The sequence below is a fragment of the Telmatherina bonti genome (genome assembly GCF_933228915.1).
Source record: "Telmatherina bonti genome assembly, chromosome: 6".
Taxonomy (NCBI): Eukaryota; Metazoa; Chordata; class Actinopteri; order Atheriniformes; family Telmatherinidae; genus Telmatherina; species Telmatherina bonti.
Window position 1 is genome coordinate 12,264,553 of NC_136624.1, and position 16,535 is coordinate 12,281,087.

Consider the following 16,535-nt stretch of genomic DNA (forward strand, 5'->3'; position numbering starts at 1 on the left):
CTGACTTCCTCCAGTTATGGATGTTGGAACTCTTAGCAGTCGTATTTGTTGAAACCTCTGATTGAATAAAGATTCAATTACAGAAGAATCTCCTATGTGTGAGTTCTGAGCAGGTTCAGAGAAATGTCACAAAGTTTGGTGAAGATATTTCTGGATTCAGAAGTTCTGACAAACAGAACCGGAGCGTTGCGTAATGTCTCAGAGCCTGATCACCTGACCATCTATGGAACTGGAGTTTCTCTTATTGAGGTAATCCGGTTAATGTTGGGTTTTATGTATTATGACGCTGGTTCACTTATTACCAGGATTAATCACCATGGTAACCTGTGCTGAATGGCCAACCTGCTCCAGAGCATTTTACGCCACAACTGCTGCAGTTCTCTGCAGATGTCTGAGGAGGCTCGACGTGTACTTCGTCAGACATAACGTGCCTCCCGGCCACGCGGAGGTACTCCCTTGTGATTGGTCAGAATGTGATAGTGTTTCAAGATGTTTGGGTGTTGTCACTGAATGCATCATATATATTTTTATGTATGCATGTATATCAGGGGTGTCCAAAGTCGGTCCTCGAGGGCCGCTGTCCTGCAGGTTTCCCATGTATTCCTGTTCTAACACATCTAGCTTCCACTAAATGGATCAAAAAGCCAATGATGTGCACAACTGATTAAGCTCTACTACTAATTAATTTGAATCAGGTGTGTCTGAGCAGGGATACATAGAAAACCTGCAGGATTCTGGCCCTCGAGGACCGGAGGTGGACACCTCTGATGTATATGTAGGTGAATGAATGTCACTAGCAGCTATTTGTTATTCTAAAACAGGAAATACTCTTTGGAACTGAAGTGAACCATAAAAGGAAAAAAAAAACCTCTAGCCTCTGGCCTGTGCAGTTTATCAGCCAATACCAGCCCTGCTGCCATCTGCAGACCTGAAGTATAAAACACAAACTCCATCTGCGTCAGCGACATGGGCCCGACAGGAAGCAGGACCGACCTGACGCAGACGCCATGCAAGTATAAACCCAGCTTAAGAGATCGAGTATAAAAGTTTTACTTCTGGACCAATCAGCTGCCTACTGTGTGGACATTGGACCGCGGCTTAGAAGAGACAGTTTTTAGGGACAGATGCATCCTTTTGACGAGGAAATAAAACCTTGTTACTGACTGCTTCAAAACATTTTTTTATGATTATTTGTGACTTTTCCAAGTCCGTTTAGATCAGCTAGGGTTGCATCTGACATAGTGAGGATAATTATCAGTGTTTAATTCATTGACAAAACTACTTTTTTGGATGATGAAGTAAGGAAACACATAGCACTTAAATTATCAGCAACAAAATAGTGTTAAATTCATTGACAAAACTACTTTTTTTGGATACTAAAATAAGGAAACAACTAACACTTAAAAAATCACTAACAAAATGACTTTACAGTAGGAATGTGCTTTTTACCCGAGCCACATTTGCTTATTTGTAAAGTTTAGGTCTACTGAAGTGTTGCGTGCATGTGCACTACCCTGGACACGTTGCCATAGAGATGGATATGAGTGAGGTAACTGCTTGTGTGTCCACTTCCAGACTTCATAGAAAAAAACAAAACAGTTTATAACTCATTGGAGTTTTTATTCTAATGCAATTCTTTCATGTGATTTTACAGATCACTGGAGTGAAACTCCTCTGTCATGTCAGCCGATCAGTCTGATTGGTCAGCTGCTCTGCTATCAGAGACCTGAAAATGTCTCTGACCCTAACCCTTGCCAACAAGATTTAATTTCATAAGAAATAGAATTTCTTTACTGTACTAAGTTAAAACCTGCAGTAGAGACCTGAGCTGGAAGTTCTGAAGGGGGGGTGCGGTTCCTCCAGACGGCGTTAATGGATCTGATTTACATGACAACATATATATGATGAGTTGCAGGGGATTCAAGCCTTTCCAAAGTTTTCATAGCGCAGGGAGTTCGTATGGTGTATATCAGCACAGCATGACCTCTACAGGCTGAGCATAGTATTTCCTACTGCAGACATCACACGTCTACATGGCGCATGCTCCATGTATCTAAACGGTAAATTAAGAAACGGGAAAAGAAAACAATAAGTAGTTAAATGTAGAAACTACTAAAGTAATCTCATTATAGTTTCCAGAAGTAACAAGTAAATAATTACTTTGAGTAACTACCCCTGCGATGGACTGGCGACCTGTCCAGGGTGTACACTTCCTCTCACCTGATGATTGCTGAGACAGACTCCAGCTTTGCCAAGACCCTGAATTGGACGAAGCAGACTGCTGAATTTCTAGAAAAGAAACTTGTCTTATTTTAATGCAACACTGCCTGATGACCCCAGGTTGCTTTCACTTTTAGTCTTGTCCCATGCGCACAGAGATTCCTTCAGATCCTCTGAATCTTTGATGATCTCAAACACTGTAAATAGTGAGATCTTCAAAGTCTTCACAATTTTAGAATAAAGGACATTTTTCTGACATTGTTCCACAATCTTTATCTGCGAGATTACCGAAATGCTCCATTTATTTCAAGTCATGTCACTGAGTTGTTCTTCCTCCTGTTGTGTTTTTTATTTGTACCGTTACTTTTCCAGCCTTTTTTTTTTTTAACCCCTGTTCCAATTTTTTACAGCTGTGTAGCTGCCATCACAATAAAAATTGAGCTAAGATTTTCCATGAAATGGTAAAATGTCTCAGTTTTAACATCTAATATGTTGTTGATGTTCTATTGGGAATGAAATAAAGGTTGATTACATCATTAGATTCTGGTTCTTTTTTTGCATTTTACACAGTCTCACAACTTTTTTGGAACTGGGATTGTAACTTGTGTCTAATGAAGTTTTTGTTGCAACATGAGTTGATTTATATTTGCTGCCACAACGGTCATGTTTAGTCACAACCTCGTATATCTACACTCTCCAGCGCATGTTTAGGTTGTATTTAGACAAATACAAGATGGTGAAGTAATTCATAAGATTAATTGCAGAAATTACAACAATAGTATCTAAGTTAAAAAAAAAAAAAAGAAAAGAAAACCTACATTCAACCAAAAGCAACATTAAAATGTCAAACTGGTGTCTGTTAATGAGTAATTATGATCATTTTTCTGATGAGCTTGTCTATACTGAGGAAGTAACACTTTGACAACATGCAGGAACACGGGAGAAGTGGAGACTGAGACGGTGGGTGGAGGTGTTGAAGGAGGAGGAGGAGTAAAGTGACTATAAGAGTGGGAAGAAAGAAAAGGACAAAGAGAGAGAGGAGGAGACAAAACGTTGTTTTGGAGGAGAGAGGATGTTTATCCTGATCAGTGTCAACGGCTCAGCGGCGCCTCCTCACATCTTCTCGCCGTTTGTCAGATTAGTGCTTAGTCTCTCCAAAACCACAGAAATCCTCTGTGACGGTTCTGCCAGAGATCATCCCACCGAGTCAAGAGGAGCTGCAGCACAACCAGAACCCTGAGTGGATCAGTTCCCGGGGGTGGGACTGGGTTACAGAACCAGAACCAGTCTGAGGATGAAAAGATTTGATCTCTTTGTGATGTGAAAGTATCAGAATCCCAACATGAAGCCTCAAGCTTGTCTCAGTCAGTACGATAAGAAAATAACTCTGAAGAAGCAGGAAAAGTCAGACTGGATCACATGGCCTTACTGGTGTGGAAACACAGAACTGATCTCAGTTCAGTCTGGGAAAACTGGTCCGAGTCCAACAGTCTGTTTAAAATCTGGGTCAAAGACCAAGACCGGCTTGTTCCAATCCTTTCATTTGGTCCATTCTTGTCCCGACCAGACAATCTGTTCCAGTCCAGATCACGTAGGTCCAGTTCAGGTCAGATGGTCCCTTTTGTTCCAGACCACATCTGCTCCAGAAACTGCATTAAACTTTTAATCAGCTGTTTTCTGTCTGAATCTGGACCCAGATGTTGAACTGTTGTAATGAAGAATTTCTGCTCACAGCTGCAGAACCGGAACCAAAAAGGATAAAAAAAAAATAAAAAAAAAATAAAAAAAAGATGAATAAATGTAAAGATTTCCAGATGTGTTGATCAGACCAGAGTCTGGTTCTCTGCGATCACAAAGCTCTTTGTGGTAAATTTGTAGTAAATCTGCCGGTTCTGATCCATAGTTCTGAAGTAAACTACAGTGACGGTAAGGAAACGTTCTGGTTCTGATGACGAGTAGATTTTCAGACGAGTCAGATGACAAAACGAAGTTCTGGTTCTGACTACAGAAACAGTCCTGGAGCCAAGTGGTTCAGGTTCTGATGAACAGAACTGACAGACTGCAGAATCAGCAGAGCGTGACGACTAACCTGGGAACACTCAGCCAGTTCTTTACCTCTGATTTGATCCGTTTCTGTTTTAGTCCAGAAATAACCCTCCCGCTATCTACCAGCAAACAGACACCTGGATGAGTGTGCGGTCCAACCCGGAGTAAGGCGTGTGAGTCATGCTGCATTCAGGTGCTTCTCGGAATAACAGGGACTGTGAAACTCTGAGCTACTATGTGCAGGAGGACATCGTCTTGGCGGATGCTGATCATGTTTTAAACTTAGAGTCAGATTAAAAAGCACATACTCATATCTCCAGCGTACACATGGGTGCCATGAACCAGCAGCTCAGAGCTTCAGACAAAAGGCTGGAGAGGAGGAGGAGGAGGAGGAGGAGGAGGAGGAAGAGGAGCCGTTGTGTAGGCAGGCATCTCGGCTCGCTTTATTTCCTCTGCTGCACACAGAGCCGCCGTTGCATCCAAACGGAGCAGAAGCAGAACTGATGGAGACACAGATCCACATACTGACTAATCAATGATAAAACAAAGTCAGAGGAAAAAAACAAAACAAAACACAATGAGGATAAAATGTGTCTTTTTTTTTTTTTTTTTCCCAAATTTAGATGCCATTCATGTTGTGTTTCATTCCTGGCTTTCTTCAGACTCTCATTCAGCTTCCTGGATCAGTTCAGACCTCGTCAATAACATGAGAAAAGATGAAAAGAGCGCTGAGAAAAGATCAAGAAGGAATATCCGTGTTTGCTCTGGATGGAGATCGGTGATGAAGAACACAGTTGTTCAGACTGAAGCTGATTTTTCCTCCCTATCAGAGCTGCTTTTGTCCTTGGTAGCTGAGATTCACCAAGGTGTTGGAAACATTCCTCAGAGTCACTGCAGATATGTGCACATGATGACGATCCCCAGGTGCAACACATCCCAGTGATGCTCTGTTGGAGTGAGATCTTGTGACTGTGGAGGCCGTTGGGGTCCATTGTCATGTTCAACAAACCACTTGGAGATGATTTCAGCTTCTAGACAGAAGATGCTACACTATGCTCATAAAGGAATGGACCTTGTTAGCAGGTAGGTTGTGGTGGGTAAACCATATCATGTTGGTCATAAGGGGTCCAAAGTGTGCCAAGAAAATATCCCTCACACCGTTACACCACAGGCAGCCTAAAGTCTTGACTCAAGTCCGCTTGGTTCCAATCTTCCATGTTGTTTCCTCCTAATTCTGACCCGAACATTTGAATGCAGAGCTGAAATGGAGACTCACCAGACCAGGAAAGGCTTTTCCATCTTCTGCTGTCCAGTTTTGGTCAGTCAGTTTCCTGTTCGCAGCACTCAGTGTGGTCTTCTGCTGCTGTACACCATCTGCTTCAAGGTTGGACGTTTTGTGTGTTCAGAGGGGATATTTCGCTGCGCCTTGGTGCTTATCTGACTTCCTGATGACCAACTAGTCTCCATGTTTTCCAGACACTCACTGGATATTTTTTGTTTTTCTGATTATTCCCTGTAAACATTACAGATGGTTGTGTGTAAAAAAAAAAAATCCCAGCTTCAGCTTCAGCAACTTGTCCTGATCATCTTAACCTTACATGTATTGAGTTGCTGGCATGTGATTGGCTAACAAGGTCTTTGTGTTAATGAGCAGCTGAACAGGTTGACTTGAAACGGTGGACGGTGGGGGTCGCCTTATATTCAGCAAACTTAGCTGTAATTCTGTGAAATGCAGACCACATAAACACACAGGAGTTCTGTATTTTAAATCCCAAACCAACTCCAACCAGTGAAGGAAAATCTCAGTAAATTGAACAAAAACTCAAGGATTCATCCTTGATAGGATGCATCCTTCCACTCAGCGCGGTCCCAACAGGAGCCAGCATGGACCACAGCAGCGATCGCACTATCAATTATCCCCCACTTCAGCCTTTGCCCTTCATATTCTCTTCTTTTTGTTTGTTACCTCCAATCTTTTCCTTCCTATTTCCCGCCTCTAGCCAGCAGTCAATCTTCCTGTGTTTGGACCAGGTATCAATATACAACATTTTGTGAAGCTTGAAAACAATGAATAAAAAAAGCTGACCTCCTTAGATCAGCATGAAAAACACAATTTACTCAGAAGATTTGAAACAAGCTCCTGATTTATTTATAATCAGATGCAGCCTCTCTGTTTTCCAGAATGTGTGAAGCTGAAGACACGAACCGGGAGAACGTGACCAGAAAACTTGTATATGTCTCATATGTCGCAGGACGAAGATGACTCCATGATAGTTTCCAGCAGAGCAGAAGGTGGAGGTGGGATAAGATGGCAGAGAGTAACATCAAAAAGTTCAGGCCAGATATCAGGAATAGAGAGAGGTTCATAAATCTTCCATCACTCAGACGGAAACAGCTCCTCCTGGTCTGAAGTCTTCAGACTCTAAGATGAAGATGATGCTCAAGATTCATGTGAGAACACTTTGTCAAAACTCTTAAATATGCAAAAATGAAGCTCCAGACTTCAGCCTTTCTGAATCCAGTAATAAAAAAAAGAGGAAAAAGAGGGAAACATCCATATTTAAAAGATGTGAAATTCTTCATGTTTACAGATGCAGCTGTGGATCTGTCAGCGTGTTTATTTGAGTCGACATCCATCACTGAAGGAGCTGCGATTCGAGTCATCTTCATCTGAACGCTGTCGTCAGCAGCAACGGCGGCGTCTGCTCAGTTCTGCTTCCTCTGATCAGGAGTTCGTCACTCGTTATGCTGGCAGGATGTTGTTGAGAAGGAAACAAAACAGCTGGGGAAGTAACTTGAGATTCCCCCCCGGGTTTGTCTGTCTGCTGTAAGTGTGCAGCAGATAGCGAGCTGAGCGAGAGAGTACACTCGCAGTTCCAGCAAGACGGCTTCATGATGGCACATGGAAATATAAACTTTTGAAAATATGAGTTTTGTTTTTTTTTAATTTGATGGCAGCAACACAGCGTTGGAACGGTTCCAGCAGAAGTCTGGAAACGAAACTGCTACAAGCCAAAACAACTGGAGGAGCATCTAACGTAATTACTGGCCGGTCAGAAACATGGCTGCGTTTCAAAGGTGCTTTTCTGAGAGGCGGTTTCTGTCAGATGAAGTGTTGAGTATGCTACTCTGAAAAAGTAATGAATTATAGTTACTGGAATCATCATACGTACGTTGGCTTTAGGGTCACAGTTCAGTTATTTTTCGGTACAGTAAGGCAACAAACGCAAACATAAACCTGATTAACTTCGGTGTAAACAGGAACATGTTTAATGACATTTAAAATGAAACCAGTAAATGAGAAACCCCCCCCCCCCCCCCCGCAACGAGCTCAACCCTAATGTTAAGTGGGAACACCTTTAAGATGTTGCCCATTTAAGATGAGCAACAAGGAAGAAAGAAAGAGCGAGCTCCTGAAAAATGGACGACAACGACCATTATAATAATGATGATGATGAGGAAGGGACTGCTGAGGGGCCAGTGACGAGAGGTCCCACCGCGGCTTGGTGGTGGCAAGGCGGAGCCTGAAGCGCAGCAGCCGGTCTGGATCCTAAGGCGCAGCTACTCAGTCGAGTCTGGATATTCCTGTCCCAGGACTAAGCGTGAGTATAACAGCTAAGTTTAGGGTCCAGAGGAAGAGGCCTGGCTGCAGGGCCAGGCAGGAGGGTTCCCCTCTTAAGACTGCTGCGTATTCTCCTCTCTGCAGGTCCTGGGACGAGGTGCTGCAGAATGGAAGGCTGAAGACTAGATCCGTCGCTTTTAGAGGACTGGGGTTTTAATATTTAAGCCTTTTATTTTTAATCTTTTTCTTTATTAAACACGTTTTTTTATTAAGATTTAGTGTGGTTGACTCTGCTCCCCCTGATTTTTAAAAGAACCAAGGTGGCTAGGAGGACTTTCAGCTGTTTTTATTGTCTTTATTTATTTTGTTTTAACATGCCCGTCATGCAGCCGTTACATGTACGCTGCAGAATATTAAGCAAAATGATTTAAGACTGACGTTTGGTTAATAAAACATTGTTTGAAAGAACATTTTCAGATAAAGTTTAAATTCAAAGAGAAAACCCTTCAACTGTTTTACACATTTTCTTTTAATATTATAATATTTTAATAAAAGAGAGTCCTTATTTACAGTTCTTTAAAATAGAGACAAAACTCCATAAGGTAAAAAAAAAAAAAAAAAGGCCTTCATGCTTTTTGATTTCAGGTCGAACATGGTTAATCTGGAACAAGTTTTCAGTGAGAGCATGCACCTGTCTGCATGTGAAGAGGACTAAACAGGGAAAGGATCTCCAACACAACTCAGCACAAGACCGGCGGACTGCTTTCGTTTTATCCACTTCTCGTTGTCCGTTTACTTACCTCACATAGAAGCCGAAATGCTCTCAAACTGAAGGTTTGCACTCGGTGTTTGTGTTTATGTAGGAAGTGTCTGCAGGGCTGCTACTCTCCTGTGTGGTAACTCAGTTAAATGTCAGGCTCGGCACATGTGTGCTTAGTCAGATGTGTGTCAGGTGTGTTGCAGCACTGGAAGACCAGAGTTGCCAACCTCTGTTTTAGAGCAACATGTGAACCCATCCAGACAACCGGGGGTATAATCATCATCAGAGGCACAGAATTTTTCAAAGGTTCAACATAATCACCGACAGGCACCAGGGGACTGTCTGTAGTTCTATAAACTGACCAAATTGAACGCCTTAGATGCCAAACTCAGGTTGAGTTTACACGGCGACCCTCCTACATCTACAGCGTTGTTGTTTCCCTTGTGGCTTCCTTTGGCATCCTCCCACATCTACAGGGCAAGTCGCCACATTATTGAAAGCCAAATGACGATGCTGAGCCTGTTAACTAATTATAAACAAGCACACGGAATGGCATGGGAGTGACAAGATAACAGGATAATAAGCCACATAATCTAGTTTAATAGGATGAACATAGAAAGTGATGCAACAGTAAACATAACATTTTAGTAAAATACGATGCAAGTTTAATCAAAATAAAGAAAACCGCAGCTGCACGGTGGAATAGTGGTTAGCACTGTGGCCTCACAGCAAGAAGGTCTCTGGTTTGATCCTCAGCTTGGACAGTGGCCTTTCTGTGTGGAGTTTGCATGTTCTCCCCAGGTATGTGTGGGTTCTCTCCGGGTTCTCCGGCTTCCTCTCACCGTCCAAAGACATGCATGTTAGATGTTTGGATTCTCTAAATGGCCCATAGTAGTGAGTGGGAGTGGTTGTTTGTCTCTGTGTGGCCCTGTGATGCACTGGCGAGCTGTCAAGGATGTACCTGCCTTTCACCTAAAGACTGCTGGGATAGGCGCCAGCTTCCCCGCGACCCTGAATTGGACTAAGCGGTTTGAAAAATGAATGAATATATATTTGTATTTTTAAACAACGCTGCACGTCATGGTGTTCTAGACTCCGTGTCGCACATTATAACCGTCTAATGCACGCTTCCGAGTTGTTTAATCCGCTTTTACCGCTTATATAGGAACTAATTTACGTTGGCCTCGATGTACGTTTTATACCAAACAACCGCTGTCAGGCTGCAGCGCGTTTCTCTCATTCACCTGTTAAAAGACACCTGATCTGAACCAGTTGGTTAACATGTTGCTAGGGTAACGCCCGTAACGGAGGGATAATACAGTGTTTAACTCGCTAAATTATGTATAGGAAAATAATGCAGCCAGTTCTCACTGACAACGATATAAACTATGTTTAGGTGAACTTCCACAACCTACTGCAGTTATTCTACATTGACCTGCAGCCGGAGCCGACTGAGACTGGCCGCCTGGGAGTGCTTTAGGACGGGAGAGGCTCCCGCTGCTCCTTCCTTACAGTAACTGCAGAACAATATGTGCCTTCAAGTCAGTCGCCAAAACCCCAGAAAAGTCTCTAATAACTCTAGTAAAAGTTGCTAGATTTGTTGCTTTTAACAAAAAAAAGTCGCCAGATTTAGTGAAAAAAGTCGCCAAGTTGGCAACAGCGTCTGAATGAAAGCAAAGCGGCTGTGGGAGGAGTTTACAGCACAGCGCTGCAATGCCAGAGACGCTCGATTAGCAGCTGAAGACAGCAGGAGAGGAAACTGCAAAGAGAAAAATAATCACACCCTTTTATTTTTATGATCATTGAAAACCCAGATCGTAAATGAGATTATAATCCGATTAATCGCCTAGTTCTAATCTTTGTATATATATTTCTATCATGCCATCAGAGTGTTGTTGACCTGTTAATAAAGTGGTCACAGGTCCATTAACAGCCTGAACAAAGCCGGTGATAAAACACAGATCAGTAGTTCATAGAAAAAGTTTCAGCATGTTGCACTTTTACTACAGTATTGGAGGTCAGTGAATGTAACATTAAGAGTCAAAAGAGGAACAGCTGATCTAATAAGTGTGTGACCTCTTCTGGAGGACAGCAGGATGTGTTAAGGATGCTTTTAACCCTGCTGAGGCAGCAGAGACCTGCAGATGACACCCAGGGAGGTCAGAGGGCAGCTAATGATTTTTTTTTTTTTTTCTCAGAGTTCAGCCAGTGAGCCTCATAAACAACAAGTCCATCAACATTCTCTACAGAAGAAGCAGCAGGTTGGTTTTAATGAAGATTTTCTGCAAGGAGGTGGATGTCCAGGAACTCAGCAGTCCCTGTTGATGGAGAGGTGAACAGGGTCTAATTGCTTCTTCCAGTCTAGGATGAGTTTCATTTCTTCTTTGTAAGAACATTTCCTCCCTGTAAACAGGAAACTCCTCCAGAGATGAGCCCATCTGACATTCTCATGAAGGTGGAGGTGAAGGACTCGACCCCCACATTTGGCTCACTGTCATAGTTTTGTAATCTGAGGCTTGCAGACTTGTCCTATCACAGGACAGAATCGCCCCTGACGGGAGTTTTCCATCCCAGATAAAGCTGAACACACACCTGAATACATCCAGGGAATGGTACATTTCATACACCAGTCGGTAATATTTTGAAATATTTTGACAAGCTGTTTCTTATCAGCTGCATAACAAATAATTTCTACCCGAATATGCTGCAGGTTGCCTTCCTTTCACCCCCACCAGCTTACTACAGAAGCTCAGAAGGGACAAACCAAACCCTGGCTTAGAAACAGGAATTATGTACACCTTGCAGTCTGTAAAAGTCTGCGTTCTTCTGTCTGAAGTATGTGTTAAAGTGATAAAATGTGCAGAAGGTGAAACATGAATGAGAAAATATGCATATATGTGGATTTTATACGTAGTTCCTGTCAGTACTGGGGGGAAGCTGGTGCATCTGGGATTTAATCAATTAAGCTTATTTTTCTCTGTAGCTTTTTCCAAGTAAGAAAAAAGCTTTTTCATAATAGAATAGCTCGTCACTTCCCAGTGCATTCACAGACAGATTTTTGACTCTGAAAACTATCTCGTCTGTGAGGGTAAAGGTAAAATATGTGCATAAATATTAAGGTCTGTGCACTTTGTCATGTGTAAAATGATTTTGTGTTCAAACCATTTGATATTTGCACCCAAAGTTACCCAGAAATCCTTTTGTGGTGTTCTTTGTAACAATTATGAGGCTGGTTTGTCTCAGAAAATCATTCAGTTGTGGAGTAAATTGGACTCTCCTTTTTTTCGCAGCGTATTTTCCTGACAAATTTTTACTGTTCCTCTGCAGCAGCACCTGCAGGAAACTTCCTACTAAACAAACAAACATTTTCCTCCGAGAAGTCCATGTGTCCAACACGTTGCTAAGAAGAACTTTAGAAAGCACCTGACAGTTGGACACGTGTGTATTTGAGCTGTAACAGGAACACCAAACCGTTGCAATGGACTATGTTTATACAAATATAACTATATCTTTATTGCACTTTTGTAATATTTTATATAAAGCATTTTATGTTGTCTTGTACAAGAAATATTTATACAAAAAACCTGTCTTTCCTTTAAAAAAGAAGTATTTTACAAAGCTTAAATTTTGAGTAACCTTAAGGCGTCTCATGTATCAACCCTGCATAGAAAAGGCCCCAAATTCTTGTGTAGCACTGAAATCTGTTTCCATTACCCCTAGAACTACACAAAACCTCAATGTTGCAGTAAAAAACTGCAAATGAAAACATCTACATTTCAAAAAACCTCTAAAATGTTGCTAAAAAGTTTTTATACTCTCATGATGTGGTTTTAAGATGTGTCGGTACTGATGACTGTTGCAAAAGTGTGATAGAAACATGCTTTTGACATTTATGCAGGGTGCAATTTGTTGGCGGGGATGAGAGGGATTTCTTTTTTTTTTTTTTCTTTTTACTTTTTTTTTAACATTTATTTTTATTTTATTTTTTTTAATTCATTGTAGATTCATTTACTTTTTTTTTACTTTTATTTTTCATTTTTTTGTCTGTTTTTGAATATTGTCACTATCCTACTTATGTCTTGTTGTATTTTTCCAGTACTTTATATTGTTTTGCAAACACTGTAACTTTAGCAGCTTAGACACGCCTTTCTTTTCTGTCTCTCTTTTTCCTCCTTTCATTTCTTCTTTTTTTCCTCTTTCCCTGCCAGGTCCAGCTCGGCCATATCAAGACTGACGATGATTGCAAAATGATAAAAGGAAAATAAATAAATAAATAAATAAATAAAATAAAATAATTATCATAATAATAAAAATATTCAGATTATCAAGGGCAGCTATTTACATGAGATGTCTCCCTTGACAGAGCAAATCTGTCTGGCAAAAATATGGCACGCAGATTGCTGTTCTGTATGCTGAGATGCTGGACAGGACAGGTTAAAAAGGATAAGAGGGATTGCTTTTGATGTCCCCCCCTCTGGTCATTCATTTTTTTATGTTCCAGTCTTTGGTCGAGGCAGTCAAAAAGCTATATAAAAAGCTATATACACAGAGAAAAGATCAAACAAAGCTGAGATCCGTCCCCATACCAGACTGTTTTGCTGGTTTATAGGTAAGGGCATTAAAAAAAATAATAAGAATCTTATAAATAGGCCAAAATTTTGGGAACATTATACTGACTTTAATTTTTACTTTCCAGATTTTTCTTCCAGTTTGGAATGAGGAAACCCGCATAAAAGATAACGTGTTGCCAGTTATTCTATATAAAAAAAAGATTTTATAAACTGTCCCCCCCTCCTGTTTTTTCATAAATCGCACACTGCATTTATGTATCATGAAATGTGACGCAGGGGTCACATGACCAGTTCATTTTAAGTAAAGAGGGTGCAGTAAGTACCTACAGAGAATTAGAAGCATTAATAAACTCCATATTACAGACAAAAATATAGACGTCCTCCTTGATAGCAAACTGCAGCAAAGTGTGGAGTTTTACAATGAATTACAAAGGGAAAGGAGGGTGAAGGGCTTCGAAAGTAACAAAAAAAAAATCCTCCTTAAATGTGGAATTTTTTTCTTTTAAAAACCTACCTGGCTAACTGGCAACCTGTCAAAGGCCCAATTCAATGATCAGAAACATGTGTTGTGGATGAATGAGCCCAAAAGAGAAAAAACAGTGCAACGCTGTCCTTCAGTCATAAAACTCGCTGTTGGCGTCATGATGAGATCCTGCTGCATCAGGATTGTTCCTGGACTTCACGGAGGCTTCCTGTTCCGACAACGGTTAAACAAATGAAATGGAATTAAAACTGGAAATGAGCTCACCGCTGATGGTGGCCCTCTTCGGCAGGATGGTGATGGCTCCAACGGCAGCGTCCTCCAGCTGGTTGATGGGGCTGTTTTTGGCTCCCCAGCTGTCAGAGCCGATCCACAGGAAGTGACCGATCTGATCGGCTCGCTTGGTGGCATTCAGGATCCCCCTACATCAGAACACAACCCTCACTGAGTCCCGACTTCCTCTTCTGAAAACATTCTCTTCACCAACACAAGCAGACGTCCTACAGACAACATCTCATTTAAGATGATGTAAATGTTAGATTGTTTTATTCTCTAAGGTTTCTAACTTTGGGACACATAAACATTAAACAAATACACAAACATTTTAGAGGATGAAAAGATAGAAATGTGAAAAAAAAGATGATTTTAAAAAAATTACCAGGTGATTTTGTAATAATTATTCATTTATTAAAAATAAAAATACTTTCCAGTTTCCGAAAATTAAATAAGATGCATAAAATCAAAAGTAATTGAGCTAATCTAATCTATCAAATTGCAATAATTTATCCATTGAGTTTTTCAAAATTTATTAATTTACTGAATTATTTCATAATTAAATTACTTATACACTCACTCACTTATTTATTTACTACATTGTGTTAATCAACTAACTTAATAAATAAATAAATAAATAAAACATGAACGTGTTGGAAAGTTAAACATTTATCCATTTTTCCCCACTTTCAACGATGATCAAAGCAAAGAAACAAAAGATTCTAAGCAACTAAATACAGATTTAACTTTAAAAATATTCTAATTTCATGAATATTTTACCTCAACACACAACTTGATTCTGAAACTATGTTTAATTTTTTTTCTCTTTCCTCCTCCTCACTGTTTTTGGAAACTAAATCTTTCCTCCATCGCCTCAGCTGGAGTAACTCTGACCTGACTGTGTTCATCCAAACATCATTCACTCAGATGGTTTTTATAAGACAGATGTTTACTACCTGATATCTTCATCCGAGGCGAACAGGACGACCGCCCGGGCGTATCGAGTGTCCAGCAGCAGACGTATGATTTTATCAAAATCAGAGGGTTTGTGGTCGTGAGGGATCTTCAGAGACTGAGCGATGCAGATTCCACCTGAGGAGACAAAAAGGTGAAGAGACCATCAACCTGCTGCTGGAGATCTAAAGAGTCATTTTCTGCTTGTGATGGAAACGACTTCGATCTCTTTTTATGTGGGGAAGATCTGAATGACTGGAGAGTCAGAGAGGAGGAAGAGTAGGGAGAAGAAAACAGAAGATAAAGTCGTGAAAATGTAGGGAAGAAAGAGAAGAGTCAGAGAGCAGGAAGAGGAGAATGAAAAGAAAGCGGAGGCCAAGGAGGAGGAAGAAGAGGCAGGTAAAGAAACGAGGGGAAGGGAAAGAAAAGTAGAAGAAAAGGCAGGAGAAAGGATGACAATGAGAAGTGGGAGAAAGTGGTGGAAGTAGAGGAAGAAAAAAGAAGAAATTGAGGAAGATTTAATAGGATGAAAATAGGAGGGAATTAAGAAGATGCAGGAAGGAGAAGAAAAGAGGGGGACAATACAGAATAAAGAAGATGTGAGAAACAAGGGGAGAAAAGCAGAAGATAGCAGAGACAGTAGTAGAAGGAGGGGGAGGAGAAGAAGAAAGAAAAGGAGGTGAGTCAAACGAACAAATTCTGTTCTTATCTTAATATAAAGCTTTTATTTCAGTCTTTAGCAAAATGTAAAAATGTAAAGTTAATGAAATATATATAATTTGCACTTATGTGCAGACTATAGATAAATAAATATTGGTGCATTTCTGCTGATGCCTCAGACGAGCTTTGCACTCAGACTCTAGCCGCCATCGCCGCCATCGCCATATTGTCTACCTGCACCGGTATCTGGCGCTACAGCAACTGTGACAAAGTGGGTGACACTGTAATTGTTCACCACTTGTCCCTAACATTTACCTTTTCTCATATTTGTCTTTATTCACTTTATTCTGTTATTTCTGTTGCCACACACTCAAAAATAGAGGTACCAGTTTGTACCTAAAAAGGTATAAATGCTTGTCGCTGGGGGTGTACTCTTTTGAGAGACATTTCTGTACCCTTCAGTTCTGGTCTATTTTTGTACCTCATCAAGTTCAACCTCACCTTATCAAGTTATGTTTTTTTATGTTTTCCACAGCATTAGGCCTGGTCCATGCCAATTAGCAATATTATCTTATCTTTAATCTAGAAATAATCTTCAAAAACTCAAAATACTGACCAGCCATACACTTAGTTTGCAGCATCTGACATTCATTGTCTGGTGTAGTAAATGACTGTTAAGTAGTACTACTGTCATCACTCAACTCTGCTCTAGTTTGTAACATTACAGCCATTAACATCACATTTTTCAATGCTGCAGGTACCCTTATGGTCAAAATGGTACAAATTTGTACTTTATGTCACGTTGAACCCTTTTTCGTACTCTGAAGATGTGCTTCTGGTCTCTTAAAGACCAGTATTGTACTTTTGAGAGAACATTTCTTTAAAATGTACCTATAGGTACAGAAATGTCCTTATCTTGTACCTCTATGTTTGAGAGTGCAGGTAACCATGCTGTGCTTACTATCCTGGGTTGTTTGTGTTTGCATTGTTTTGCATTTTTCATTGTGT

General features: G+C 40.7%; 1 protein-coding gene across 1 annotated transcript in view; it reads right to left on the reverse strand.

The window, feature by feature from the left end:
• Positions 1-16,535, reverse strand: part of grm7 (glutamate metabotropic receptor 7) — a gene marked incomplete at both ends in the record, with an annotated part of 141,083 nt that overhangs the window by 85,260 nt on the left and 39,288 nt on the right. The window contains 2 exons of the mRNA XM_079242852.1: positions 13,908-14,062; positions 14,870-15,005. Coding sequence (XP_079098978.1) covers positions 13,908-14,062; positions 14,870-15,005 — 291 coding nt within the window. The remainder of the gene's footprint in view (positions 1-13,907; positions 14,063-14,869; positions 15,006-16,535) is intronic.